The 25091-nt window shown below is 58.8% G+C and overlaps 3 protein-coding genes and 1 long non-coding RNA gene across 4 annotated transcripts; 2 read left to right on the top strand and 2 right to left on the bottom strand.

Moving 5' to 3' along the window:
* Nucleotides 1-1351: 1351 nt before the first annotated feature.
* Nucleotides 1352-9746, bottom strand: LOC125915623 (uncharacterized). The gene is made up of 2 exons (XR_007455716.1): nucleotides 9467-9746; nucleotides 1352-2850 (listed from the first exon to the last, which is right to left on the bottom strand). It is a non-coding gene; the product is annotated as an uncharacterized LOC125915623 (long non-coding RNA).
* On the top strand, nucleotides 5012-9849 carry CA11 (carbonic anhydrase 11). The gene is made up of 9 exons (XM_049621545.1): nucleotides 5012-5117; nucleotides 5215-5289; nucleotides 6018-6160; nucleotides 7508-7693; nucleotides 7912-8007; nucleotides 8152-8224; nucleotides 8328-8482; nucleotides 8729-8894; nucleotides 9721-9849. Exons 1-9 carry the CDS (start codon nucleotides 5051-5053, stop codon nucleotides 9744-9746), a joined length of 987 nt encoding a protein of 328 aa, XP_049477502.1. The 5' UTR covers nucleotides 5012-5050; the 3' UTR covers nucleotides 9747-9849.
* Nucleotides 9850-10250: 401 nt separating this feature from the next.
* DBP (D-box binding PAR bZIP transcription factor) lies at nucleotides 10251-16184 on the top strand. Its single transcript, XM_049621546.1, is given in 6 exon segments — nucleotides 10251-10927; nucleotides 10929-11004; nucleotides 11933-12192; nucleotides 12194-12344; nucleotides 13957-14168; nucleotides 15689-16184. Coding segments are annotated over 6 exon segments (978 nt in total). The 5' UTR covers nucleotides 10251-10864; the 3' UTR covers nucleotides 15905-16184.
* Nucleotides 16185-16374: 190 nt separating this feature from the next.
* SPHK2 (sphingosine kinase 2) lies at nucleotides 16375-25091 on the bottom strand. Its single transcript, XM_049621538.1, is given in 8 exon segments — nucleotides 16375-18088; nucleotides 18550-18665; nucleotides 18751-18845; nucleotides 18977-19126; nucleotides 20024-20423; nucleotides 20425-20502; nucleotides 23635-23881; nucleotides 24795-25091. Coding segments are annotated over 7 exon segments (1983 nt in total). The 5' UTR covers nucleotides 23674-23881; nucleotides 24795-25091; the 3' UTR covers nucleotides 16375-16983.

Below are 25091 nucleotides of genomic sequence, written 5' to 3' on the forward strand. Positions count from 1 at the left end.
GAGGCAGAGGGAGAGCCAAGAGAGGGAGGCCAGCAGGGAGAGGAGGAGTTTGGACCTGGGCCTCAATTATGGGGACAGACAAAGGGGAAAATGTCACCTAAACCTGGAAGACTTCCTCTCTCTCTCTTTTTTTAAAGTTTATGTATTTATTTTGAAAGAGAGAGAAAGAGAGCAGGAGGGACAGAGAGAGAGAGAGAGAGAGAGAGAATCTCAAGGTGGCTCTGCACTGTCAGCATGGAGCCCGATGTGGGGCTCAAACTCAGGAACCGTGAGACCATGACCTGAGCCGAAATCAAGAAGCCAGGAGGCCCTGTAAGCCTTCCTCTCTCTCTTTTTTTTAATTTATTTATTTTTGAGAGACAGAGAGAGATAGAGCTCGAGTGGGGGAGGGACAGAGGGCAAGAGGGAAACACAGAATCCGAAGCAGGCTCCAGGCTCCGAGCTGTCAGCCCAGAGCCCGATGCCGGGCTCGAACCCATGAACCGCGAGATCATGACCTGAGCCGAAGTCGGGTGCTCAATAGACTGAGTCACCCAGGCGCCCGCGGAAGCCTTCCTTTTAGTCCCCCCTCCCCTACACAAAAATGTTTTCTCCACCATTTCTCACTGCCACTGTCTCTATTTTGACTCTATTTCTTCATTTATTCCTTCATTCAACATACTCTCCTGAGGTCTCCCTGGGAAATACTGGGATGGAGACCTGAGTCAGACCCAGGACTTGCCCTGCAGGGGGAGGGTGTCGTAGGGGAGAGACCTACATACAGTCACATCGGTGTGATGTGTGATAATGGAGACAGCTTGGGGCTTCCCCTGTTAGATCAGAGAAGGCTTCCTGGAGGAGGTGAGGCCCTTGCTGGACCTTGCAGGAAACCCAAGTGTCTCCCAAGCAGATAGGAGGGAGCCAGAGTCTCAAGGGGAGAGACATGGGAAGTATGGTCTCATTCAATCATGTTCGATTTCTCTCCTGAGGAACAGCCCCATGTGCCCTGTGTGGGGCAATGCTGGGGACCCAGAGATGGGTCAGGCCTGGGCCCTTGAGAGAGGACACACAGGAGACAGTTCCTCCTCTAATGGGATCTGTGCTCTAACGGAGGAATCACAGGGCATTAGGGATGTGCTCAGTAGGCACTGACCCAGCCTGGGGCATCAGGGAGGGCTTCCCGGAGGAGGAGAGCCAACTCTTCGGTAGAGCCTACTCTTCCTGACGTGTCAGGAAGTGAAGTGTCTTGTCTGTCTCTCCCTCCACGTATCTCTGGCTCCGTCATTGCCTGTCTCCGAAAAGTTCCAAGACTTTCTCAGTATTTCTCCCCACCCGTGAGGTCGGCTGCCATAACCAATGACCACAAACCGTGTGACTGAAAACAACAGAAATTTATTCTCTCACAGCTCCGGAGGCCCGGAGGCCCAAATCAAGGTGTCGACAGGGCCATGGTCCCTCTGAAGGCTCCAGGAGAGGATCCTTCCTCGCATCTCCCAGCTTCTGGTGGCTCCTGGCATTTCTTGGCTTGTGGCCACATCACTCCAATCTGGATCTCCCTCTGCCTTTCTCTCATAAGGATACTTGTCATTGGATTTAGGGTCCAGGCAGATAATGCAGGAGGATCTCAAGGTCATTAACTTAGTCACAGCTGCAAAAACCTTTTGGCCAAATTAGGTCCCATTCACAGGTTTGAGGCACCTTCCTTTCTTTCTTCCTTCCTTTCTTTCTTTCTTTCTTTTTCTTTCTTTCTTTCTTTCTTTCTTTCTTTCTTTCTTTCTTTCTTTCTTTCTTTCTTTCGTGTGTGTGTGGGGCACCATCCAACCGTCCAACCTACTATATCTTGGATGAGCCGCTTCTCTCTCTCACCAGCCTCAGTGTTTCTATCTGAATAATGGGGCTAATTTTTTTATATTCTTATTAAAGCATGGGGACAGGACCCAAGGGCAGGAAGAGCTCTATAATGGGGCTAATTTTAACCCCACCTCATGGGGCAGCTTTGAGGCTTGAAATAAAGCCTACAGGGTGCATGGCCTGGCCTGGTGTCTAGAAAACTCCAGTCAGGGCGGCTTTTCTCCATCAGATTTGGGTCCCTCTTCCACTCTTCCTGACGCTTTCCCCACTTTTCTGCATCTATGCCTCCATTGTGTTTCCTCCATTCCTCTTTTTTCTTTTTAAGTTTATTTATTCATTTTGAGAGGGGGGAGGGCAGAGAGTGGAGAGAAAGAGAATCCCAAGCGGGCTCCGCACTGACAGTGCAGAGCCCGACCCAGGGCTCGAAGCCACCAACCGCAAGATCGTGACCTGAGCTGAAATCCAGAGTCGGATGTTTAACCGACTGAGCCACCCAGGCGCCCCTCCCCCCCTCTCCTCTTTGTTTTCCTCCTCTGCTCATCCACTTCCTAAGTGGAGAACTCTGGGCAAGTCACTGATGGCTTCTGACCCTTGGTTTCCTCATCTGTAGAATGGGACCACAGCCTCTACCCCATTGGGCGGCTGGGGATTACATGAGTGAGTTCACAGGAAGTCTCAGAACTCTGCCTGGGATGTCGTAGCTGCTTTATGTGCTGGCTGTTATTACTGTAACTTATTATTATTGTTGTTGTTGTTGTTGTTACCATGTTATCGCCATTGTTTCCTTTGTCTTGCCTCTTTTCCCTGTCTCCATAGCTCCCTCAAGCATCTCTCTCCACGTGTCACTGAGTTTCTGAATATGTGTCTCCTTGACCTCAAAGCCTCACGGGGCTTTCAGGGTCCATCTCTCCCCGTTGTTCTGTCTCCCTCTTCTTCTCCCTCTTCTCTCTCGTGGATTCTCTGATGCTTCGAGAGGAGGGGCCTAATCTCTTAGGCTTAGTGAGACTTAGCGACTCACTTCTGAGGGACAGAAGAAAACAGAAGTGATGGTGTGTGGTTTTGGAGATTAGGTCATAGAAGACCTCTCTCTCTCTCTCTCTCTCTCTCTCTCTCACACACACACACACACACACACACACACACAATCACTCGCTCTGGGGAAGCCAGAAGTCACGTTGTGAGGCCCACTGGTGAGGAGCCCAGGCCCTCCCGGCAACCGCCGTGTAGGAGAGCTTGGAAGTGATTCTCCAGCCCCAGTTGACCCTTCAGATGACGGCACCCTGGCCCATAGCCTAACTGGACCCTCATGAGAGGCCCTGAGCCGAACCACCCAGCTAAGCCACTCCCAAACCCTAACCCCTCAGAAACGGTGAGACAACAGATGTTTGCTGCTTTAAGCCACTGAGTTTGGGGGAAATTTGTTCCCCCCATATCCATTGTGGCAACGGATAAGTCATACATGCCTTTCTTTCTCGCGTTTTCTCTTCGTTTCTGACTCTCTTTGGGCGTCCCTGTCCCCTCCATCTCTAGGTCCTTGGAATGTCTGTTCCCAATTCTCTATCCGAATGTCTGTCTTTCTGCCTCGACTCTCTCCCTTGACGTCCGTTGGTCTGTTTCTGGGTCTCTCTCCCTCCGTCTGGGCCCCTGGGTCTCTGCCATCTGGTACTTTCTGGCTCTCTCTCTTTCCCTGCAGTGTTTCTACTCAGGTGCCTGTGTGTGTGTCTGCCTCTTTCTCTGTGTTTCTCTGTCTCTCTCTTTAGTGTTGGCTGTGTCACTCTGGATCTCTTTTCTATTTCTGTCTCCCCCCCCTCTGGCCTTGCCTGGCGACTCGTTCTGGCATCTCCGACCTGCTGGGTGGATGGGGCTCTCTGTTGCTATAGCTAAGTGTGTATGCGTGTTTCTTGCTCTGTCTCCATCAGTATCTCTCTCTCTCTCTCTCTCTCTCTCTCTCTCTGTATCCCTTTCCGCGTCTTTCTACCTGGATCTCTCTCTCAGCGTGTGTCTCTGTCTCTCTCGCCCTCCCTCCTGGCCTCCCCATCTCCAGCCGGCGGTCTCCCCCGGCCCTGGCGCCCCGAGTCCATCTCGGGCTCCCTTTCCCTTCCCAAGCCTCGGCAGTTCCCCGACCTCACCTCCGGCTCTCTCGCCTCCGCCTCCCCGGCTCCTCCTCCCGGCTCTCGGTCCCTCTCCAGGTCTCTGCCTCCCCCTCCTGGTCAGCCGCCCGCACCGCACCCCGATCTCCCAGGGGATCCCTCAGCCCGGTTAAGGCAGCCCCCAGCCGAGGCCGAGCGGGGCGGGGGGGCGGGGGCTGCAGGCGCCGGTGCGGGCTCCAACCCGGGTCCCCGCGAGCCGGGGGACCTCGGATCCTCCGGCGCCAGCGGGACCATAGCACCGAGACTTCGGAGGACTGTCAGCGCCACCTTAAGCCCCCCCCCCTTCCCCCTTCTGCGGAGGATGGGAACTGCCAGCTCCGGGCCCTAGGTGTCCTGGCCAACCCCCCCCCCCGCCCCGCCCCCATGGCCCCGGCACAGTTGGAAGCTGGGGATCGGCCCCCAGCGATCCCTCCATCCTGCCCCTTGGGCATCCCCCCCTACACCAGGCCGAGGAGCGTTCGCTGCTGTGAGATCACCCGCCCCCCCCAGCAACAACGACAAAAAAATTAAATAACACCCAGAGAGAGAAGAGAGGGAGGGGGAGGAGGGAGCGGGGACGAGGGAAGAGAGAGACGGAGAAGAAACAGGAGAGGCAGGAGAGGAGGAGGTGGGGAGGCAGGGAGAGAGAGAAGCTGGAGACAGAGAGAGACCGGGAGGAGGAAAGAGAAGCAGGATGGAGACATGGGGTTAGGTGGCTGGGGGGAGGGGGGGAGCTGGAAGAAGACAGAGCGAAGAGGGGGGGGTGTGGATTAGAAACCAGGAGGTAACCCCCGGGAGAAGCAGGAGGCAGAGAGAGGAATAGGAAGATCAGGAGGTAGAGGGAGGCTGGAGTGTTGGGGAAAAGAGAGAGAAGGAGGAGAGGAAGGGAGAGCAGGGAGAGGAGGCGGGAGGGGATTTGGGGGGTCTCGGTCCTCCCCACCACCGCCTCGGTGTTTGGGGAACCGGTCTCCCTGTGGGGAGGAGAGGCAGGCTGGCAGTCCTGGAGGGACTGGGTCCCACAAAGAGGGGCCAGAAGAGCTGAGAGAGGGGGCCGGGACATTGGGAAGGGGTCGTTCAGAGGCCTCCCGGGGATGGGGCTTGCAGCTCGACTGAGCGCCCCTCGAGCGCTGGTACTCTGGGCCGCACTGGGGGCAGCAGGTAAGGCCCAGGGAGGGGGGATTGGGGCAGGAGCCCCTGAGCGGGGGGGGGGGGGGGGGGGTGCCCAGGAGAGGGGCTCAGGCTGCTCTCTCCGCAGCTCACATCGGACCTGCACCGGATCCGGAAGACTGGTGGAGCTACAAGGATAATCTCCAGGGAAACTTCGTGCCAGGTGCAGCCAGGGCGGGGACCCGGGAGTCCGGGCTGCCGGGTGCCTCCTCCCTCGGACCCAGGAGCCCTCTCCTCACGGGACCCGGGAGTCCCAGCCCCTCCCTCCCTCCCTCAGGAGTTGGGCCCAGCCTCTGAACCTGGGAGCTCACCATGGGACATTATATATGTGCATTTCAAGTAGTGAGTGGGAGTGAGTGGAAGGAAGGAGTGTGGGGGTGGAAAACAGCGCGTGTCCCTTTGCCAGGAAAGAGGCAGGTAGGTCCCGGCTGTTCCTGGGAACCAGTGGGGCGCCGGCCGGTTCCCCCGCCTTGGCCAGCCCTGTCTTGCAACTCCTCTCCCCGATACATTCATTATCCAGCTGCGGGACACGGGAGACTGAAAGAACTACGACTCCCATGGGCGCCTGGGCGGGCCGGCAGTGGATGGACAGGCTGGCTGCCCTCAGGCCTGCTGGGAGTTGTAGTTCCTTCCCCCAATGGCTTCATGACTTCAGATCGGTTTCATCCAGGAGGGTGCTAGATGGTCTTAGGAAACTCCTCCAAGATTCTTCTGGGACCCAGGATTCTGGATCCCAGCCCCCTCCTCCCTCAGACCCAGGAGTCGCCCTCTCCTGCCCTTCCTCTCCTGGGATCCGGGAGTCCAGACCACAGCCTTGTGGGCAGATCCCAGCATTGGGATCCAGTCCCTATTTCTGACTCCTTTCCCTCCCTGCCCCATCCCTGCTTCCAGGGCCTCCCTTCTGGGGCCTGGTGAATGCCGCCTGGAGTCTGTGTGCTGTGGGGAAGCGGCAAAGCCCCGTGGACGTGGAGCTGAAGAGGGTCCTTTATGACCCCTTTCTGCCTCCACTGAGACTCAGCACTGGGGGAGAGAAGGTAAGGGGCCTGGTGGGAGGGGTTACCCGATCCCCTGGGGGTGGGCACGAGTGGGGGTGGGTCTCTGAGGTGGAAATCTAGCCTGGGGTAAGGAGGGGCACACACTGGGTGGAAAGGAGGCTCCTTCCGCTCGAAAGTGGATCACCTGTTCCCCCCTCCCCAAAGATGGCTCGCTAGTTTTTCCACATCTGTAAAAGCAATTGTAAAACAAACCGCTCTCGGTGCTAGGCCCCGTTTTAAAAGCTTGATAATAAGTCTTCTAATCCTCAGAAACCACACCGTGAAACAGGTGCTATCATTGTCCGTATTTTATGGATGCAGACACTGAGGCACAGAGAGATTGGGTTCCTTGTCTGAGGTCACACAGCTAGAGTGCCATCCCTGGGATCCAAACCCAGGCGGTGTGGTCCTAGCCTCCACGTTCTTGCCCACTTTGCAGTGCCATTTCTTTTCTTTTTTAAAAAATGTTTATTCACTTTTGAGGGAGAGCGAGCGAGCATGAGCGAGGGAGAGGCAGAGAGAGAGAGAAAGACAGAAAACCTGCAGCGGGCTCCAACGTGGGGCTTGAACCCACAAACCAAAGATCATGACCTGAGCCTAGCTCGCTCTCTCTCTCTTTCTGTGTGTGTGTGTGTGTGTGTGTGTGTGTGTGTTTTCAATTATTTAAATAAAAATACAAAACATCCCGTCATTGTCCACAAGGTCCTGCACCATCTGGCTCCTATCTCCTCTCCTTTGCTCACCAAGCTCTGGTCCCACTGGCCTCCTTGCTGTCATGGAAACAGGCTACCTTAGGGCCTTTGCACTTGCTGTTTCCTCTTCCTGGAATGCCCTTCTCTCTGCTCTTTGCAACTAATTCCTACTTATCTTTTAGGTCTCCACTCAAATGTCACTTTCTTGTGATGGCCTTTCCTCATCCCACCCTACCCCACCCCCAATCTAGGCTGGGTTTCCCATTACACCTTCTGAGAGCTTTCAGTTCTTTACTGCATGAGCATAAGATGTAATTCATTAAGCATTTACTTATGTGATTCCTTATTTATTGTGTCTGCTCCCTTAGCATGCAAGTTCCATGAGGCCCAGGGTTTTTGTCTACTTGTTTTGCTCTCCTCCTGGCATCCATGGCACATAGTAGCAGCTCAATAAATATTTGTTAGTGAAATAAATCCAGCGATCGTGAGCACCTGCCACGGACCAGAACAGAGCCTGGCAAAGTCACTGGTGTTGAAACTATGCTGAATGATTAAATGACTGTCGGAAGCAGGAAATGTAGGAGTGGAACGCGGGAGCGAAAAGATCTCTCTTCGTCCCTGTGACGGCTCCCACCTCATTCCACCTCTCCCGCAGCTCCGGGGAACCCTCTACAACACCGGCCGCCATGTCTCCTTCCTGCCTGCACCCCGGCCCGTGGTCAACGTGTCTGGGGGGCCCCTCCTCTATAGCCACCGACTCAGTGAACTGCGATTGCTGTTTGGAGCGCGGGATGGAGCCGGCTCCGAACACCAGATCAACCACCAGGGGTTCTCTGCGGAGGTGGTGGCCACTGACCTCTGACCCTTGACCTTCGCCCCAAGTTGACCCAATTGCTCCCCCACCTTACCTTTCTTTTGAGGCCTCACCCCATCCTCTTTCATAGAACAGCCCCCCGAGCACTAAGCTTTAACCTGACTTGAGACCCCAAGGGCCCAGAGCTGTGCCCGTTCTCTCCTCCCCTTCTGCTGGGGGACCCCCACGCTGTGCTTCCCTCCCAGGTGCAGCTCATCCACTTCAACCAAGAACTCTATGGGAACCTGAGCGCCGCCTCCCGGGGCCCCAATGGCCTGGCCATTCTCAGCCTCTTTGTCAATGTGAGCCCAGGCAAGAGTCTGAGGGAAGGTGGGGTCTGAGCCAGAAGGAGGCTGGGAGGCCCAGGCTCCCGCGTCCTGGGGAAGGAAGGGATTGGGGGCTCGGGCTTCTGGATTCCTACCTCCTCACCTCGTACCCCCACACAGGTGGCCGGCAGCTCAAACCCCTTCCTCAGCCGCCTCCTTAACCGTGACACCATCACCCGCATCTCCTACAAGAGTAAGTCCCTGGTGCATTGGTGGGGAACTGGGGGAGCAGTGTGTGCACAGGACGGGAGCTCAAGAAGGGCACTCCTCTTCACTCTCGCCCGGTATTCCCGCAGATGATGCCTACTTTCTTCAAGACCTGAGCCTGGAGCTCCTGTTCCCCGAATCCTTTGGCTTCATCACCTATCAGGGCTCTCTCAGCACCCCGCCCTGCTCAGAGACTGTCACCTGGATCCTCATCGACCGGGCCCTCAATATTACCTCCCTCCAGGTGACCCAGTGTGCCCTGCAGCCCCTTTGGCCTGGCTAACCCATTCCCTGGCCTGGGCATCCTTCCTTGGCCTCACCTACTCTCCTCCCTTCTTCCTTGTCCGGCTGTTGGGAGGGACAACCTTTGGGGGTGGGCTGGGGCTGAGCAAAGCCCCGCCCACCCGCCCGAGGGGCGGAGCTTCCCCTGAGACCATTCACCCGGACCGTTCCTTATTCACTCTCAGTTTCCCACCCCCTCCCACGGCAGATGCACTCCCTGAGACTCCTGAGCCAGAATCCTCCGTCCCAGATCTTCCAGAGCCTCAGCGGTAACGGCCGGCCCCTGCAGCCCTTGGCCCACAGGGCCTTGAGGGGCAACAGGGACCCCCGGCACCCCGAGAGGCGCTGCCGAGGCCCCAACTACCGCCTGCATGGTATGGTCCAGTCTGCACCCCCCTCCCCCGCACGTCTTGGTCTAACCCGCCTATGTGTTTCCCACCCCCCACCCCCGCCTTGTTTTCCCAAAGTGATACAGTCCTACCCACCCCTCTGCCGTTTCTATTTGGTCCAGCCTCCTGAGCTCGCGCTCGCTTTCTCCCTTCTACGTGTGTGTCAACATGGTACAATCCACCTCCACGCCACAGACCGTTGCTGGTCCGTGATTTGTCTTTTCCTCTTCACCGCTTGCAACCTGCAACTTGTATATAACCCGAACCCGAGCCACCTGGCTTCCCTGTGGTACGATTAACTACTGGGCCGTGGTTCCTATTGCTATGGCTTTCCACAATGGTACAGCCCGGATCCCTTCCCTGTTTCCATGTGGTACAATCGCATCGTGTTCCATAATCTGACACACACCCCCTTCCTGGAAATCAACATGGTACACTCCCCTTCCCTTTCTGCTGCCTCCCTGTGGCTCAGCCCTGCGATCTAAAGGCCACCTCTCCGGCTTCTCCACATGGTTTGGCCCAGACTCACCCCCACCCCCACCCCCGCCCATGAATACCTTCACATAGTTGAGTCTGATGCTGAAACTGGACATCCCTGTTCCACCCTCCTGCTGCCTCCTGCTGGTTCAACCCAGTGCCGGTCCAGAATCTGCCCGTTTTCCCCAGCTTGTCGACCTGGTACATTCCGGGTTCCCCCTTCGCAGCCTCCCTGTGGTTAGAGCCCTACGTGGCCCAGCCCCCGCCCCTCTGCAGGGTCCAGCCTGTGGTGCCCTAAACTAACTCTCCCCCACCGGTGTCGTCTGTCTTACAGTGGATGGTGCCCCCCATGGTCGCTGAGACTCCCCATCGAGGACTGCGCCTGTCCTTTCCAAGTCTCCCCACTCGGGGAGGGGAGTCACCCCCAAAACAAAGCTATTAAAGGGACAGAATACTTCCTGTTTCTTAGTGGTCTGATTCTAGGCGCGGCGGGGAAACATTTGGGTATTGGAGAACAGCAGCCTTCTTCTAGAAACCAATCTCCCTCTTCCTAAACCGCACCACTCGGTTTTTTGGCTTCCTGTTTCCCCAAACCGTCATTTAGATTAGCGGCTCCTTTAAGTGGCGCCTCTTTCATTCCCCCCAACTCACCCTCCCCGTCGGGCAGCACGCGCAGAGCCATGTGCTTCCCCCTCCCGCCTGCCTCATTGGCCCGAACTGGGTCACGGTCCCGCCCCCAGTGCCGTCTCCCATTGGGCAAATGTAGGTCAGGGTCCCGCCTCCCACCTAAAGGCACAGCAACTTCACGCACTTAGCCCCTCACGCGCCCTCCCGGGCCTTGGCGGATGCTGGGGTCCCATTGGCCGCGCGTCTCGAGGGGTCAAGACGCGATTGGCCCGTGCGTTCAGCCGGAGGGAGGCACGCGGCTGGGGTGCTTGGCCCGAGAGGCAGGCGGGGGCCGAGGGGAGGGGTGTGCGCTGTGGCGTCGGGTGTTTTGGTTTGGCTTTTTTTTTTTTTTTTTTTTCCGCGAAAGAAGTTTGCGTTGGCCACGCCTCAAGGCGGCCACCTCCTCTTGCCCCCTCCCCCGCCCCTCCGCGCACACCTCTTGGTGCAGATTGCAAAGCGCCTTCCGCTGAGAGAGCTGCAGATTTTGCAAGAGCCTAGCTCGCCCACCTTGCTGGAGCGCCTTGTGTCCCCCTGAACTCCGGGTTGCAAAGAGCCGGTTGCCTGATTTGACTACCCCCTCACCCGGACTGCATGGTCTCCTGGGACCCTCTTGAGTTGCACGTTTCTGCACTGAGGACTGCGAATCCCCGTCACTCCTAGGATTTGCAGTGTTCTGGATACTGGAGGCTTGCAGGCTACGCTCGCCCGCTCCTGGGCAGGCACTCGCCCGAATCACAGGAGTGTGCCGCTGACTGGCAGGCCAGCTCTTCGCCTCTCCATGAGCCCGTGAGCTTACGGGCAGGTGCCCGGTGATGGCGCGGCCCGTGAGCGACAGGACCCCGGCCCCACTGCTGCTGGGCGGCCCAGCCGGGGCCCCCCCCTGGCGGGGGAGCGCTGCTTGGGCTGCGGAGCCTTCTGCAGGGGACCAGCAAGCCCAAAGAGCCATCCAGCTGTGAGTTCTAGCCCCCGCCTATCCCAACTCGGACACCCAACTCCCTTAGGGATTCAAATGCTGGGCGGGGGGGGGGGGGGTGACTACCTCCTATCGTGCCGAGAGTCCATTCTCAACCTTCATCTACACAGTTACTAGGGTGTTTAGGACCCTAGATCCCTCGGCACCTAGGATCCAAAAGTACCTGCTTAAAGCCCATCCACCAGGAGGACCCAGGAGTCCCCGTGTCCTCTTCCCGGAGGACCCAAGAGTCTAGGCCCCAGCCCCCCGCTTCCTCTGGGTTATGAGAGTCCGGACCCCTGGGGTCCAGGAAAGAGGGAGGGGGTGTGTCGGATGCTCACACGGTATTGACACGGGCTTGGGCGGGGCCTCCTGGGGTCACATGGAGTCTGGGGATGAGGAATGTGCCCCAGGAATAGAGCCCCTTCCTGCCCCTTACAGAGTGTGGGGGTGGGGAGAAGCGGCTACAGTGAGCAGGGGGGTAGGTTACAGAGAAATTACAGAGCCGTCATTTTTTTTTTTTCTCTCACCTGCCCACCCCTCCACCTGCCTCTTTTTGAACTTCGGTCCTCCTTCCGTGGCTCTGTACCTTCCCTGGTCTCTATCTTACCCCTCTCTGGGTCTCTATTCTCCCCCCCCCTTTCTGAGTCTCTCTCCCTCTCTCGGTCTCTGCCTCCCTCTCTGTCTCTGCCGCCCCCGTCTGTGCCTTCTCTCTCTGGGTCTCTTTCGCTCTCTTGAGTCTCTGTTGCTTTCTCTCTGGGTCCTTGCCTTCCCTCTCTGATCTCTCCCTCTCCCCCGTGTCCCTCCTTTTTCTCTGGATCTCCGCCGTGTGGGTCTCAATCCCCCCCATTCTTCCTGTCTTTCTGTGTCGGGGTCTCTCCTCCGTCTCTTCCTTCCCACCCCACCCGGTCTTTTTCCCCGCCCGCAGGTCTCCTGAAGGAAAAGGAGCGCAAGGCGGCTCCGCCGGCATCCACGGTCCCCGGGCCGGGCCTGGAGACGGCGGGCCCGGCGGATGCCCCAGCTGGGGCGGTGGTGGGCGGCGGATCCCCGCGGGGGCGCCCGGGGGCCGCGCCTGGCCCGGGTCTGTTGGCGCCGCTGCTGTGGGAGCGGACGCTGCCGTTCGGCGACGTGGAGTACGTGGACCTGGACGCCTTCTTGCTGGAGCACGGGCTCCCGCCCAGTCCGCCGCCCCCCCGGCGGCCCATCACCGGCGCCCTCGCCCGTGCGCACGCCCGCACCCTCCCCGGGGCCCGGCTCCTGCGGCTCAGCTTCCCCTCGTTCCTCGCCGGGGCACGCCCCCACCCGGGCTGCCCTCGGGGCCGCGGGCGGCCACCGCGCAGGTGCGACGGCGGGGGCGGGACAGGGCCCCGGCTGGGCGGGGCTTGGACTTCGGGGGCGGGGCTGCGACCCGGGGATGCGACGGTGGGGCTGGGGTTGTGCGCCCAAATTCTGGGTCCTTCTAGGCGAGAGATGTTTGGAGAGAAGTCCGGATTCTGTGTCCCTTAATGCATCAGGGTACTGGGTCTCCTGGATCCATTGGAGATAAGGGACTTGGGACCCCAAATTCCAGGAAGTATGTCCAGTAGGGAGGTAGTGTGGATTTTTCGCTGCGACGGGGGGACCGAGGGTCCGGATACTCGAGGAGCCGGGACTGGGATCCCAGAACACCGGAATTATTTACTGGGGAGTGAACTGCACTCCAGAATCCGGGCCCAGAATCGGTGGAGTGTGGAAGGACCATAACTCGTAGGTCCTCTACAAGGGAGAAAGCAAGGTCTGGGCACAGACTTCTGTTTCACCATGATGTAAGGGACTGTCTGCCCTGGTTCCTGAGTCCACCAGTGGAGAAGGGCTAGCACCCCGGATCCTCTAGAGGGGAGAAGGTCGGGGATCTTCATTCTAGATCTTCCACTGAGGCGAGGACCGAGCCTCCTATGTCCAGGGAGAGGAGGGCCGAGGATCCCAGAATCCTAGTGTGTATCCCAGTGGCGAGGGAGAAGGAGGTCGGGGGGGCCGTTTCTCAGTGTGTTCCCCAGAGTGCAGGAATGCCTGGATCTTTGGAGGTTGAGAGGTTCGAGCTAAGAAACCCCAAAGAGCCAAAGGAAAAGTGTGCTCTCTCGGGCACTGGGGGGTCTAGGGGCGGTCTGCAGGTTGGGGATTCCCGGACACACCTGCCCCTGGCCGGACCTCCGGGCGGAACCAGGGCCCTCCCCTTCCCAGCCGCACATTCCCGCGCCACGTGAGTCCTCTCCTCTCTCCTCCATAGTCTTGACTTCGCGCACGCGCGGTCACGCGGAGGGGGCGGGGCCTGGGGAACTAGAGGGCGCCCGTGGCTGCAGGGGGGGGCGGGGCGGGAAAGCAGGCGCCCGCACGTGACTGGCCCTGAACCCGTGTCCTCAGCTGGCCCCGGCTTGGTCGCTCTTAAAGGCACAGGCCGCCCCTGTCCCCTCTCTTGAACCGACCTCCAAAAACCTGTCATTTCCGCTTTTCATCCCTAACCCTTCGAAGCCAGCAGCTCTTAAGAAGCTTACCTGAAGCCTTTTCAGTGCATTGGATTTGTTTTTCTTGAGCAGCCCCCCGGGGGGGGGCTAGGCTTTGGTCAGGGATTCAGTAAGCAGGATTCGGGCTAGACTATGGGAAGGAAGCTGACGCTGCCAATCCGAGGGCCAGAGGTGTTAGAAGCAATAGACCAGACTCGTGTTATTTAGGGTAAGTCAGTTATAATTGGGCTCATTTCTGTGTTTGTGAAAGTGGAGTCGGTTCCATGATTTCTAAGCTACAAGGTAGCTTAGGGACCCTTCGTAGTTTATATTAGAGAGGTTGATCTCAGGCAGGCTTTACGGTAGGCCTCATAAGGGCCTTCCTCAGGGTGGAAAAGATACCTGAGCAGGGGGTAGCCTCTGCGGGTACCAAATATATACACACTCAGGTGGCACATTCTGTTTCCCCAAGGCCTGACCTCTCGGGACACACCCAGCCCTGTGGACCCAGACACCGTGGAGGTGCTGATGACATTTGAACCCGACCCAGCAGATTTAGCCCTGTCGAGCATTCCTGGCCACGAGACCTTTGACCCTCGGAGACATCGCTTCTCAGAGGAGGAACTTAAGCCCCAGCCCATCATGAAGAAGGCTCGGAAGATCCAGGTGCCAGAGGAGCAGAAGGTGAGCACTGCGAGATGTAGGATGTAGGCATGGCCTTTACAGGCCCTACGGCCAGGGATGGCCCTTTCCTCCCAGTCAGGCCTGGGCTTCTCATTGGGGTTAGCTCTCAAGGTTCCCTTAACCTACAGCCAAGGATCAGTCAGTCGTGCGAAGCCATGGGGTGCGACGCAGCTGAGGTTTGGGCTTGAGATTTACGAAGATGGTATTATGGGATGCAGTCTCAATCAGCCTTGCTGGGCCCAGTTGTACAGGCTTGGGGCTTGGACCGGGCCCAGTTACTAAGGACAGCATTCCTTAGCAGCAGGGTATCAGTCTGTTTCTTCTGAGCCGCTAGCCCTGCTGGGGCTGGTCCTCTGGTCTCTGATTTGGGGCATCGTTCAGGGTGCTTGCGTCCGCCTAGGATGCAGACTTTGACAGCCCCTCTGGGCCTTGTTTTCTGGGCCTGGACTGCTCCCTGGTGAGAGACCTCAAGTTCCCATCAGCAGCCAGAACTGCCTTCTGATTTGGGGCAGCGACCGCTTCTTTCCAGTCTTCTCCCTTTGGCCAATTCTGGAGCCTCCCCTAGTTAAGAGGTGTCCTGGCTGCTCACCAGACTTCACCTCACCCTTGTGTAAGACGCGACTGCTCGAAGCACCGAGGATTGGCCTGTAAACCCAGCCTAGACCGGCGGTTTCTCTTGTCATGGGGCCTGGACCAGATTTATCCTAGTGAGCAGGGACGAGGCTTTAATGAAACGGGGATGTGAGGTCATCTTTTGGAGCTCTGGGTGGCCCTTGTTACTAAGGAGTGGTCCTCCTCAACCAAATTCTAGGACCGGAGAACCCTAAGTGTAATGGTGTGGGGAGGCCTCAGGATAGGCCCTTTTGCTAAAGTACAGCCCTTCTGGCAACCAGGACCCGTTGGGAAGAAGAAGGCAGCTCTCTGGCCTCTGTTCAAGGCCAGTAGGTCAGAGACTGGCTACAGTCATTGGGACCACCTAGACATTACCTTTGTTTGCTGGGGAAACAACAAGGAGGTTGCCTTGACAACCAGGTCCAAAGGCCCCCAGCTCTGGAAAGATTTATGGGACACAGAACCCCATCACTAGGGAGCCTAGGCTTTCCTTAGCAACCAGGATCTGGGCAGGTGATGCATAAAACAGTGTTTTTTATGGAGAGAAGCCCTCCGACCCTGAAGGTCCCATCCCCTTGCTAGGGAATGAGCATCCTTAGCAACCAGGGGCTAACTGGAGGCCCTTTGTTGGGTGAGGAGCAGTGGGGTCTGCTCTGCACAGTGGAAACATGAAACCAAATTGCTTTGAGTGTGGGTGGAACGATCTCACACCTTAGCTGTTGCTAGGGGCTTGCTCTCCTTAGCAACCAGATCCCTGGGTACCCATCCTAGGAGAGACCTGGTAACCTTTAAGCCCCACTGCCGGGCAAGAAACCCCCCAGAGGGTCTCTTAGATGCCCTCTGTCCTTGAAGGCACAAGGAAAGCTGCTACCCCTGGCCCTCAGTGCCTTCTCAAACCCCACCCCCAGGACGAGAAGTATTGGAGTCGGCGGTACAAGAATAACGAGGCAGCCAAGCGGTCCCGAGATGCCCGGCGGCTCAAGGAGAACCAGATATCGGTCCGGGCGGCCTTCCTGGAGAAGGAGAACGCCCTGCTGCGGCAGGAAGTGGTGGCTGTGCGCCAGGAGCTGTCCCACTACCGCGCCGTGCTGTCGCGCTACCAGGCCCAGCACGGAGCCCTGTGAGGCCGTCCCCTACCCTTGCCTGGCGGAGCTCTTCCCCGCCTCGGTCAGACTTGCGCCCCGACGCCCTTTTCCCTCCCCGCCCTGTGGCCCACAGGCCGGCCAGCTGGGTGCCCCAGGGACGTGATGATGCAGATAAATACATTTATATTTTTAAGAAAAAGCGAGCCTCCCCCCTCCCTCGCGGGGGCGGGGAGGGTCCTCTGTGTTGCCCCTGCCACTTCGGGGACCCCATCTTCCCACCGCCTCCGTTAACACACCCTGAATAAATCTTGAGAACCCCAGAGCCAGCTGTTGTGGGGGGAGGAGGCAGCTCCCTGGCCCCAGTTCAAGGCCATCGGGTCACGCTGGCCGCGGTACGTGGGCAGGTCTGGGCTTGGAGCCACAAAAGGCAGCAGCTACCGGAAGCACCTAGGGTTGGATCCCTCCCACGGGTTGCGTGGTGCAGCAGGGACGACGGTCTGAGAGGAATGCAACGACTGCCTTTATTGCATAGACCTTTTCAATTGCTCTGAAGATTGGGGTCGGGACGCACAGGAGACAGAAGACAGGAGACGGTCGTTTCCCCGCCCCCCACCGGCAAGGGGGTGAGGAGGAACATTAGTGCAAATCCGAGCGTCGGCCCCGGGGAACCTGCCCCTCGTGGGCTGATTGGCCAGTTAAGTGGAGGCACCGGAATGGATGGGGCGAGACCCGGGCCCTGACTGGCTAATGAACTAAGGCCTTCCCCAGCCCGCACATGCCAGGTCCCGTCATTGGACAAGACGTAAGACAGTCCCCGCCCTCAGTCGACCCGGCGTCCTACGAGCCGGAAGCGAGGGTTTGGGCTGAGCCCCGCCCTCATCGGTCAGGCACTACCCTCGGGGCCAGCCCGTTTGTGACCATCATGAGCCTCCGGAATTCGGGCCACACTCCAACTTTACCTCTGGTCCCCTGGGGGCGGGCGCAATCCTGAGACGGGGCTGGGCCCCTGCGTGTGGGACCCTCACCCTAACTCTAGCAGCTAGGCCACGCCCTTAGGTCAGGCTCCGCCTCCTTGGAATGTCGGCCCCGCCCCCGGCGGGCCGCAAGCTTCGTTGGGTTTAAGGCTCCCGACGCGGGCAGCCGGGAGGTCCAGTGAGCAGCGTGCCGAGGCCCGGGTGCATCTGCGCCTGCAGTGGCCCGTACTCCACCTGCTCTCCGTCCACAGTGAGCACGCCCCGAGGCGTGAGAGGCTCGAGGCGGAAGGCACGGGCCGCGGCGTAGCCCAGCTGCGGACAGCCCAGGCTGAAGTGGCTACCTCGCTCCATGGCCAGAAAGAGGCGTAGCAGCGCAGCCCGGGAGATGCCACCACGCACCCAGCACAGGTGCACCAGGCCGTCGTCAAAGCGCGCGTGGGGAGCTGCCACCAGGTCTGCCCCCAGGTGGCTAGGTGAGATGGCCAGCATGAGCACAAAGTCCCCCTCCAGCGTCACCCAGCCTGGGGGGAGTGGGGTGCCCAGAGGAGGGAGCAGGTGGTCATGCGGGCCCCTGGTAGAGACGGCTCCCGGAGAGCCGGGGGTGGGAGGGGGAAGCCCAGAGGATGCTAACGTTTCTGGGACCCCCTCGGTGATGGGTGACAGTAAAGCTGCCTTAGGGGAACTAGGCGGTGAGCGCAGTGGTGGGTCTGGGGACAGGGGGGCATCCCCAGCCCCACCCCAGTCCCCGGCCAACTCTGGGCCTCCGCCATTGAGGGACAGGATGGGCAGGGGTTCAGGCGAGCCAGGGGAGGTCAGGGCAGGCTGGGGCAGGGGCAGGGGCAGGGGCAGGTCAGACACTGAACGATGCAGGGGTGAGTGTGCCACAGGTGGGGCCGGGGCCGGGGCCGGGGCCAGGGTCAGCTCTGACTTGGCACGGGGCAGGCCACGGGCAGGGGTGGGTGAGGTGGGCTCCACGGTGGCAGGGAGGTAGGAGAGGCGTCCTCGGTAGGTGTGCAGTGTGGCGAGGCCCAGCACTGTGCCCAGTGTGAAGCGGGCACTGCCCAGGGCCCTGAAGCGCTCGCTCTGGATATCCACGTCTGACACGAAGCCCCAGGCCACAGACAGGAAGGACAAGCAGCGGGAGCCGGAGGCCAGCGTCACAGACATCAGGTCCAGCGGGCGGCTGCCGCCCCGGCAGAGTAGCAGCGAGCAATTGAGCAGCAGGTCCACACCCAGGGCAGGTTCAAACCTTCACAGCCAGAGACGAGTGGACACAGTGGGAAAGAGTAGACGGGCTTGGGTGAGAGGCACAGAGCACAGGGTAGCAGGAGAAAGACACAGAAGGGGTGGGAAGCGGGGGGGAGGGGCAGGACCAGGCAGGCCGGTGGTGGCCTGGCCCACCTGCAGCAATTGGGCCCCCTTGGGATGGACTCTTCTTACTGAGCCAGGCTCCCTGTCAGTTCATTCCATGAGCGTTCCCCGAGTGCCATCTGTGTGCCAAGTACACTTCTGGGCACTAGGGACACAGCTGGGAACAACCAGGCAAAAATGTCGGGGGGGTGGGGGGTGTATGGGGAGCACCCCAGTCAGACTGATTGGCAGCGGGCTGGCGGGCAAAGGGGACTTGGGGACATTAAGTGCCAGGCCGCAGGAGGACTCATCCCTCCCCTCACGGTATCCGGCTCACCTACGACGCAGGACGCCACCTACCCCCCATGCTGGTTCACAGCTCCGGCCAAGGCATTGCCTGAGCCACAGGGGAGGATGCCCACGGGCGTCTTCACAGCCTCTTCCCAGTCAGGGCGGTCCAGGAATCCGTTCAGCACCTGGAGGGGGGGAGACCAGACACCTGCGTCCCGGGGCCAGGCCAACCCGGCGTCCCAGGGCTCAAGCAGGATGCCCCCGCCCTACCTCAAACAGCAGCCCGTCTCCGGAGACCGTGACAATGCCGTCCCACTCACTCAGCCTCAGCCCCTGAACCAGCTCCCGGGCATGGTTCTGTCGTTCTAGCGTGGGGAAGTCGGAGGTGAGCCAGGCTGTTCGGCTCCGTCCCCCCACCACGCCCCAGGCCTCAAGGCTCAGGAGTCCTAGCCTCCCCCCACCCCAGCCCCTACCTCCATCCTGACACAGCCCTTACCTGTCTGGATGAGGTTGAAGGACAGCCCAGCTTCGGAGATCATGGGCAGCACGTGGGTCTTACACCACTGCCAGGCCAGGCCCCGCCCCCCAAGGGGATTGACCAATAGGAGCAATCGGGGTGGCTTTGGCAGAAGCTCGGGGGTTATTTCTGCAAAGAGAGGGGAAGGCGTCTACATGGGCCCCGGACCCAGGCCCCTCACCGCAGAAGCAGTAAACTGCAAACAGCCCCAGGGGAACCGGTGGAGGGCTGGCACAGGAGCCTGCTGGGAAGTCAAAGGTGGGTTTTTTTTTTTTTCCTCCGGGGCTTCGGCTGCTGAGGCTCAGGTGTGCACCCTCCGCACCCCCCCGTCCCCCAAAGGCAGGACTTGGGTGTCTAATCCCAATGCCCTTTGGACCCATGTGTGGGAGGAGGAAGGAGAGCTGTGGTTTTCACTTTCCTCTTCCTCAAACACCTGGAATCCAGGATCAGGTTATTCCACTGTGCAAGGCCCCCTCCCCGTTCCCATCCCCCAGGGCCCCCAGCCAGCCAGCAGGATCCTGGAAGTCCAAGGCAGACTCACCAGCTGGGGACCCTTGAACTTCTACCTTCCTGTGCCAACTGAGAAGCCTGGGGGGAGTGGGGCGCTCTGCCCAAAAGTCTCTGGCCACCCCCCACCCCCAAAGGCTGGATTAGATGCCACCTCTGGGCTCCTGGGCTGCCCTAGGGGACCTCTGTGAGTGCCTGTCCCTGGGTGGTGACTAATCATGTCTCGGTCTGCTGCTCGCACCAGCCTGGGAACCTCTGATTCATCTGTGGTCAGGGCCCATGGAAGGGAGGAAGGGACACAGACAACCACCTACGGGAGCAGCAGAAACCAATCATGTTTTCTCTGCCTGTGGTTTTCTTCCTTCTGTGGTGGCCCGTCCCTGTCTATCACTCTTTTGATACAGGCCGAGAGAGACACAGCACAGACAGACACACAGTAGAGACAGAGATGCCCACAGAGGGAGACCCACAGAGACACCAAGGTGGCCCTAGGGACAGAGTGGCCGTGTAGTGCCTCACCCCCGTCCCCAGGCAGCGGCAGTCCGCGGAGCAGACACATGAGGGCAGTGGCCCAGCGCTGGGCCTCAGCGCGGTTCTCCTCGTAGGTGGCCGCCCCGTCGACCCGAAAGGTGCGGGCGGCTCTGCGCCGGCCCCCGCGCCGGCCCTGCGGATAGGTGTAGATGCAGAAGTAGGCCGCTGCGGCGTCCGAGGGGCTGCGGCTCCGCAGGGTGCAGCAGCCGGACACCTCGGCCAGCGGGACCAGGCCGCCCCGGGGCCGGGCTTCAGGCTTCGGGCGCAGCCGCTGTATGTGTAGGGCCTGTGGTGTGAGAGTGAGGGCGAAGCGGGAGCTGCGGGCCGGGAAGGAGCCAAACTCGCCATGCAGGAGCGGGGTGCTGGCGGCCAATGGTGGCGGCGGTGGGGGGGGCCATGGCCTTGGCCCCGTCCAGGGCGCTTCTAGGCCTGTGGCCCCAGCTCCAGGTCAGCTCCTGGTCTGGCCTCTGTGGGGAGGGAGGAGGGCAGGAGTCAGAGTCCGAGACCCCTATGGCTGATAGAGAAAAGCAGGGGCGGGGCCTGTGGACAAGGAGACAAGGGGGGCGGTGACAGACGAGATGGGAGCATCAGAAACAGACAGGCTCAGACAAGGGTGGGGGGAGACCTTGAGGACACAGGACAGAAGTCAGTTGTATAGGAAGGCTAGCATCCTGGAGGGTGGACAGCCAGGCATGCAAACACTCATTCACTTATCCCCCAAATAATTATTCAGTGCCCTCTATGTTCTAGTCACAGTGCCAGGCCCAGCGAACACAGCAGGGAACAAAACAGACAAAAATCCCTGCCTTTGTGGAGTTTACAGTCTTATCAGAAGACAGAAATAACAAGACGAAGAGGTAAAATATATAGCATGTTGGATTAACAAGGGCTTTGGAGAAAAATAAGGCAGAGGAGAGAGATCATGATGGCGGAGATATAAAGAAACAGACATGCAAAGGCGGAGAACACCACGCACACACACGCACACACTCACACGGTCATCTCTAGATGGAGAAAGTAACAAGGGAGAGACACTGGGACCCAAAGAGAGGGAGAAGTTCTAGGAGCCAGACAAACTCTGAGAGAAGGAGACCACCAGCTTCAAGGAGCAGACAGCTCAGATGATGAAAGATACTTAGGAGAGTCAGAGTTTAGGGGCTCCAGGAGGTCCTCTGAGGATCAGAAAGACAAAGGACAGGGCAGATAGGAGGGGGGGGCGGGGGGATGTAGACAGCTGGAGATCAAGAAAGGGGTGTGACACGGAGGAGCTAAGGAGTCAGAGAGTTAGAGAAGCCACATGCAGGCACCTGCAAGGGGCAGGGGCCAAGAGCTGGACCCCGAGCACTGACCTGGGCGTCTGGCCGCCTGCTCTCCAGGGAGGGGGTAGGAGCCGGGCCTGAGGTCCCCTCCCCAGAGACCTTCCCCCTGCCCTCTGCCCAGCTTCTGCCTCCTTCCAGCTCACCTTTGTCCCCCACCGCCCCGCCCACCCAGCCACCTGCCGGTCCTGCCCTCTCCTTCCTGGGCCCAGAGCTGCCCCAGATGCACCCCCATCTATGGACTCACCCTCAGGAGTCACCTCTGCCCCCTGTCCTGGGCAGCTCCCTCAGGCTCCACCCCTAACTTGAACTGATCCCTCCCCTATCCGTTAGCTCAAATCAGGCTTAAGTAGAGAGTCCTAGATCTCCCCCAGTCCTGGGCCTGAGCCTCTGTCCCCAGGTCCTCAAGTCTCAGGCCCGGTCTCCATTCTCTCCAGCCCCTGCCTCCTGGTCCCCCAGACCTGGGCATGGGTCTCCATCCATAAGTTCCCCCCCAATCCATAAGCCTGAGTTCCTGTCTCCGGTTCCTCCGGTCCAGGTCCTGTATTCCCACCCCATTTCCAGAACCCAGTCCCAGACCTGGGTTTCCATTCCTGGATCCCTCAATCCCGGTTCTGGTCCTGCGTCTCCATCCCACACCCCTGGTATCCCAGTCCCGGCCTGCGTCTCCGTTCCTCTTGGTCCCGCGGTCCCCCAGACTCGGGTCCCTGATCCTACCCCCGCACCCTCCTCACACGCCGAGTCCTCCTCCGGGGCGGCCCCTCAAGTCAGCACCAACCGCCCCCATCAGACCCAGGGGTGGGGGGAGGGTGTGCATCGTCTCAGCCAATGGCCGCGCGGCCGGCCTGAGCAGCACCAGTGAAAGCGTGCGGGAGGCGGGGCCAGCCGGCTCGCGAGCTTGGCGCAGGGACTAGCCGAGGGACAGCTCGAGAACTGGGCGGGGCATCGCGCTCCGCGAGATCAGCTGCCATGGTAGGTGAGGGCACACGCGCAGCAGAGGGGGCGTCACGACTCCATTGACAGCGCCGCTGACGCCATCTTTGTGGAGGGCAAGTGGTAGGCCTGTCCTGTCCATTGAGTTTATAAAAGAAAAGGGACGTGAGGAAGATCTCCGCCTGCAGATTAGAGACTGACCCTCACACAGGTAACAAAGACCCAGAGATATGCAGCGGAAGTTAGTAAAAGAGACCCAGAAAAGCAGAGTCAGAGGCAGTAAGAGACTTAGAGTGCCCTCTGTTTTTCAGATAGTTACAGAAAGACAGACAAGCGCTAAGAAAAACAGAGATATATACAAAGAGACAAAGACAATAGAATTGAGAACATGCAAGGCTAAGGCCACAAGAAGACCCAGAAAATGATGGATACAGAGATGGAGACAGATAGTTCTGGAATGAAAGCCAGGGAGAAGAGGCTCATTAATTCATCTATTTACCTTGGATCCAAACCAGGATGGAGGCAGCCTGACATGGACATCTGCCCACTGAATGACCCAGTAACATGGCAAGACAAAGAAACAAAGAGAGACAGATGGGGAGAACCAGTATCTGAGAGAGACCTCTAGGTCAGGGATGAGGGAGGAAGACGATGTTGGAGGACCAGAGGCCCAGAGGAACCGAAATCCACAAGTCAGAGAGCAAAAATGCTGGGGCGCCTGGGTGGCTCAGTGGGTTAAGCATCTGGCTTCAGCTCAGGTCATGATCTCACTGCTCATGAGTTCGAGCCCCACGTGGGGCTCTGTGCTGACAGCTCAGAGCCTGGAGCCTGCTTCTATCTCTGTGCATCTCCCCTGCTCGCTGTCTCTGTCTCTCTCAAATATAAAATAAAACATAAAAATAAATTTAAAAAAAAAAAGCAAAAATGTTGACAGAGGCATAGAGAAGCAAAGAAAATGTGCAATGGAGAGAAAGACAAGAATAGTATCAGGAGACCAAAAAAACAGAATCACAGAAAGACACATGCAGAAGGAGACAGGGACAGAACTTGCTAAAAGTGATGAATGGAGGAAGTTCATTTACTGTCAAACAATGTTCCTTGTGTTTAAACCCAGAGTAGCAACGGCACCAGATAATATACGCCAAAGAATGATCCAGAGAGCGACAGGGGACAGAAAGATGGAGAGACAGGGAAACAGACATCTTAGTCGGGGAGAAAGGCAGGCACACCAGACAAAGAGGCTGGGACTCAACAACAGACACCAAGTCACAAACGCAAGGGCACAGCGACACGAAGAAAACTGTGTCCCATGGTATGGTGATCTTCACGTTCACGTGGACCCTTCCTTACCTGATCCCCCTGCTCCTCTGTTTCGAGGTGTCCATTCATCTGCTGGCCCTCTGCTTTGTTACCACATCAGCAAGGCCCTGGTCCTGGGCAGGAGGCCATGGGAGGGTGGTATGGGCAAGGAGTCAAGCCTGACAGTGCGGGCCTGGCCTCTGGCTCCGTGGAGGACAGGTGGATAAGTAGGAGGATCAAGGGCAGGCCGGCCGGAGGCCAGGCTGGATGTGCTGGAGGCCCAGCAGGCAGGGCTTCCCTGAGGAGGGAGAAAAGAGGGGACAGGTCAGCTTTGTCACTGCCCCAGCCAGTCTGTCCGGTCTTACACAATAAGGGCTGATAATAGGAAAGGAGGCTAATTTGTATTGAGTGCTCATGTGTAAAGCATGGTACTAAGCGTTTTGGTTTTGTTTTTTTTTTTTTTACTAACTTATGTAATTCTGGAAAATATGTGCCAAGCCTATTATCCCTTTTTTGTAGACAAGCAAACTAAGGCGCAGAGAGGTTAAGTGACTTGCCCAAGGTCACACTGTTAGTAATTCGCCGAGCCGGGATTTGAATTTGGCTACAGCTGACACGACCCCATCTCACCTTCTTTTCTGTGTCTCTGCTTCTCCCTCAATCTCCACCTCCCGTCTCTTTCTAGGTCTCCATTTCCCTCACCCTCGGTCTCTGTCCACTCCCCCTCTGGGTCTCCAATCCTCCTCCCCTCGGAGTCTTTTCCTCTCCTTCAAAGTCTCTCCTCCCCCTCTCTTTCTGGAGCCTTTCAGCGATTCCCTCTCCACCCCACCCCACCCCCCCCCCAGGCCCGGGGCTTCTGTGCGCCCCCTCCGCATTCCGGTACCGTGCAAAGCCCTCGCACTGATCCCGCTGGGTCACCTGAATCTCTCCGGCTGGGAAAAGCAGCCCCCCAGATGGCAGAGGCTGAGGAGGGGGTCAGAGAAAGAGGAGGGGGAGAAACGGCATCTAAAAATGGGAAATGCGGGATGCTCTAGACTGGGCTGCAGCAAGCGGATCTCGGGTTAGATCTCAGGTAGGACTTCCCGAGCTAAGGCCGCGCCAAACAAGCGCGGCACGAGATAAGAGAGGTGAGCCAGATAAGGAAATGCCTGAAGCGTGGGGTCAGAAGTTTCCCGAGGTTCCGACAAGCCCCGCCAGCTCCGCCTCCTCACCTCCAGTACTCGGCCCGCCGGGTCCTCCCGGAGCCACAGAGAGGCCGTCGGCGTCGGGCCAGAGCGTCACCGCGCGGCGCGTTCTCCTAGCTCTGCGCCACATCTCTCTCGCTCCCAGATCCCTTTCTTCCGGAAAACTATCGAGAACAGGGACTGGTGGGGCCAGAGAGGCCCCCGCCGGGCTTGGCCCCTCCTCCTCGACGTAGCGCTCGTTCCCCGTTGGTGGTTCGTCCGCTTATTCCGGAATCGCCCCTACGGCCGCTGAGGCGATTCGCCGTGAAGGGGCTCGGCCCGAGG

The sequence above is a fragment of the Panthera uncia genome (genome assembly GCF_023721935.1).
Source record: "Panthera uncia isolate 11264 chromosome E2 unlocalized genomic scaffold, Puncia_PCG_1.0 HiC_scaffold_19, whole genome shotgun sequence".
In the NCBI taxonomy this organism is placed as follows: Eukaryota; Metazoa; Chordata; class Mammalia; order Carnivora; family Felidae; genus Panthera; species Panthera uncia.

Coding starts and splice junctions, on each gene's coding strand:
- CA11 (XM_049621545.1), top strand. CDS start 5,051: ATGGGGCTTGCAGCTCGACTGAGCGCCCCTCGAGCGCTGGTACTCTGG. Junction 6,161..7,507: donor TCAGCACTGGGGGAGAGAAG/GTAAGGGGCCTG, acceptor CCTCTCCCGCAG/CTCCGGGGAACCCTCTACAA. Junction 8,483..8,728: donor TCAATATTACCTCCCTCCAG/GTGACCCAGTGT, acceptor CTCCCACGGCAG/ATGCACTCCCTGAGACTCCT.